The 3,434-nt window shown below is 36.3% G+C and overlaps 1 protein-coding gene across 1 annotated transcript; it reads left to right on the top strand.

Annotated features, from left to right (window-relative positions):
* Positions 1–261: 261 nt before the first annotated feature.
* Positions 262–1,618, top strand: LOC143217494 (uncharacterized). The gene has a single exon (XM_076441853.1). The coding sequence runs from the start codon at positions 641–643 to the stop codon at positions 1,616–1,618; it is 978 nt and encodes a 325-aa protein (XP_076297968.1). The 5' UTR covers positions 262–640.
* The last annotated feature ends 1,816 nt before the right edge of the window (positions 1,619–3,434 follow it).

Raw genomic sequence — 3,434 nt, 5'->3', positions numbered from 1 at the left:
AATTATGTCAGCTTACTTAAATGTAATATTTTATTAAATGTTATATTATTGTTATTTATTATTTATTAGTATATTTATTCTGTATAAATTATTTTATGTATTTTTTAATGTTAGTCTCTCGTTTATAGTATATTTAATACAAAAAATACCTTTTGTAACAAAAAAATAATTTATTCACACACTACACTATTACCCCATTTACAATGCTAATATATATGTGTACACTATTCAGATATAATACACTACTAAAATACGGGGGGCGCCAGGAGGCACTGAGAGAGTAAAGACGTGTGTTAGAGTGTTAAGCGATTTTTTGGAGTTTTAAGTGGGAAAACTAACGGAGAAAAATCAGAGAGCAAAGGTAGAGGAGGCGGAAGCATCAAGGGAAGGAGCCAGATGTAAGAGAAAGTAAGGAGAAACAACGTTTAGGCAGAAATAGGAGGAAAAACCTCTCCATAACACGTGGCAAGTAAGAAACAGTCGGTATAGTGACGTGTGACAAGCAATTAAGCAGCGAGATAATAGGTGGAGCCAGGTGAGAGGATCAAGAGGAGTAGAAATATTGACCGATAAGGCATCGATCGGTCGATAAGGTGGGTAGCCGGAAAAGATCTAGGATAACTAAAAATAGCACCTGCTAATGAGCTCCACAGATAAAAACAACAACGATAAACTAAGAAAGAAAGGAAGACCAACGTTGGCGGTACAGCTAGGACGTCAAAGAGCTGGGAGCGTGGGAAGTATAGAGGAATCTTTCAAAAGAAAAAGAGAGGGGGATAGAGAGAGAGAAAAGGCAGAAAAGGAAATATTAGAAAACTTCCAAAAACAAAGAAAGATAGGAAGATCACCACCTAAGAAAGAAAAAGAGGGGGAAGGAACCAAAGAAGAGAGAGATACGTGTACCGCGGCAGAAGACAAAGACAAAAATATGGAAGAATTAACTGAATTAATAAAATCAATAAAGAAAGACACAATGGAAATAAAACAAGAGAACAGGGAGATAAAACAAGAATTGAAAAACCTAAAAGAAGATTGGATCCGTAGACAAGCAGAATGGGAAAAAGAAAAAAGAGAAATAGAAGAAAGAATAAAAGGCTTGGAATCGAAGGAAAAAGAACATCAAGATCTGCTGGAAAGAATAAAAAGAATAGAAAAAGGTGAAGAGGAGAGAGAAAAAAGAGTGAGAAAAAACAACATAATAATTAAAGGGGAAGACCTGAAAATAGAGGCAACCCCAAAGCAAACAGCGGAGAAGTTAATAAAGGACGAATTACAAGAGGAGGTAGAAATAGAAGATGCATTCTGGATAAAGAAGAACCAAGGAGAAAACATACTGTTAGCGAAAGCAAAGAACTGGCAACAGAAAAAGATGATAATGCTGAAGAAAAATAAACTCAAAGGTAAAAAAATCTATATAGAGAACGATCTAACTAAAAGGGAGAGAGAAATTCAGAGAGAAATCTACGAAATAGCAAGAACAGAAAAAAATAAAGGAGAGAAAGTTAAAATAGGCTACAAAAAACTGCAAATCGGAGAAAAATTTTTTCACTGGAAAGACGACGAAACAGGAGTCGAAGAAAAAAAATTCTGGAGCAGACAGCACACGAGGAATCTCTAAACAACGGGAGAACATCGAGCCAGGGCAGACAAACATGAACACGTCCACACCCGGAATGCACATGACAATTTACAACCAAGGTGAAGTGGCTAAGGAAATCAGATCAAATGATGTAAATAAGGAGAAAACAAAAGCCAAATACGAGTATAGTACAGTTAAAATAGGATTCTGGAATATAGCTGGTCTAACAAATAAAGATAAGAATTTTTGGGATTTTGTTAAGCAATGGGATTTTATTGGACTAATAGAGACATGGATAGAAGAAAAACAATGGGAAAAAATAAAAGGAATCTTACCACACGAATTTAATTGGAATTGTAAATATGCAACCAGAGAAAACAAGAAAGGTAGAGCGAGCGGAGGAATTATTACCGGCCTAAGGAAAAGCATACAAGAAGAGGAAACAGGAAAAGAATTAAACTTTGGAGAAGAGAGAAGAATAAGGATAGAAGACGAAAGATGGAGAATAATAACAGTATATAGCAAAGATATGGGAAGCACAAAGGAAGAAATACAACGGGGGATAAGGGAAATAGAGGAAGGAAAATTGATAGTGGGAGGGGATTTCAATGCGAGAACAGGCCGGGAAGGTAATATCTACCAATTCGGAGAAAAAAACAAGACAAGGAATTCTAAAGACAAAAAGATAAATTCGGAAGGCAAACTATTATTGGAATTAACGGAGGAGAGAGGGTGGAACATACTAAATGGTAACACGGAAGGAGATGAGGCAGGAGAATTCACGTATGTCGGCCCAAGAGGAAGCACGGTGATAGACTATGTAATAGCGAACGCAGAGACGACTGAAAATATCAAGAAACTAACAGTAGAAGAAAGAATCGAGTCAGACCATATGCCCGTTATAGTAGAACTGTACAAGAAAATGGAAAGACAAAAAGAGCAAAGCGAAAAAAGCAATAGAATAAAGAGTGTCTGGACAGAAGATAGCATACGGGTGTTCCAAAAGGAACTAGAAAAAAGAAACTTTAACAAGTCACACATTGACGACATGGTCGAAGAATTAACAGATAGTATAAATAAAGCAGTGCAGAGAAAAGTAATCCAGATAAAGAAATGGAGAATAGGAAGCTTTAAATGGTGGAACGCGGAATGTACAAATAAGAAAAGGGAGGCGAGAAAAGCCCTGAGAAAATGGAAGAAAGGAAATGGTGAAAAAGAAAATTACCAGGAAAAGAAAAGGGAATTCAAGAAAGTATGCGAAGAAAGAAAAAGAGAACTACAGGAGAACATGGAGAAAGAGATAAGCCAGATCAAAGACGAGAATCAAATCTGGGATTTCATAAACAAAGAAAGAAGAAAGAGAATAGGAATCACAGAAAAAATAGGAATGGAGGAATGGAAAGAATACTTTAAAGAGTTATTAGAAGGGAAAGATGACTACAACAGAAAAGAAAAGGAGGAAGAAGAAATCGAGACTAGCAGAGAGGAGGAAATAACAGAACTAGAAGTAAGGGATCAAATAAAGAAATTGAAAAAGAAAAAGGCAGCCGGAGAGGATAGAATTGAAAACGAAGCCTGGATTTTCGGAAATGCAAAAATAATAAGAAGGCTAACAGAAATTTTCAATGAGGTATGGAAAGGTAAAGGGTTTCCAGAGAGATGGAAAGAAGGGGTGATTTCACCCATTTTTAAGAAGGGTGACAGAGAGAAAATAAGTAATTATCGAGGAATAACAATTCTCAACACTGCTTACAAGATATACGCAATGGTCTTAGAGAAACGACTAAAGGACGAATTGGAAATGAAGAATATAATCCCTGACACCCAAGCAGGTTTTAGAAGCGGTAGATCAACA

Source organism: Lasioglossum baleicum, chromosome 17 (genome assembly GCF_051020765.1).
Source record: "Lasioglossum baleicum chromosome 17, iyLasBale1, whole genome shotgun sequence".
Classification (NCBI taxonomy): domain Eukaryota; kingdom Metazoa; phylum Arthropoda; class Insecta; order Hymenoptera; family Halictidae; genus Lasioglossum; species Lasioglossum baleicum.
This window is presented reverse-complemented; position numbering and strand designations above follow the sequence as displayed.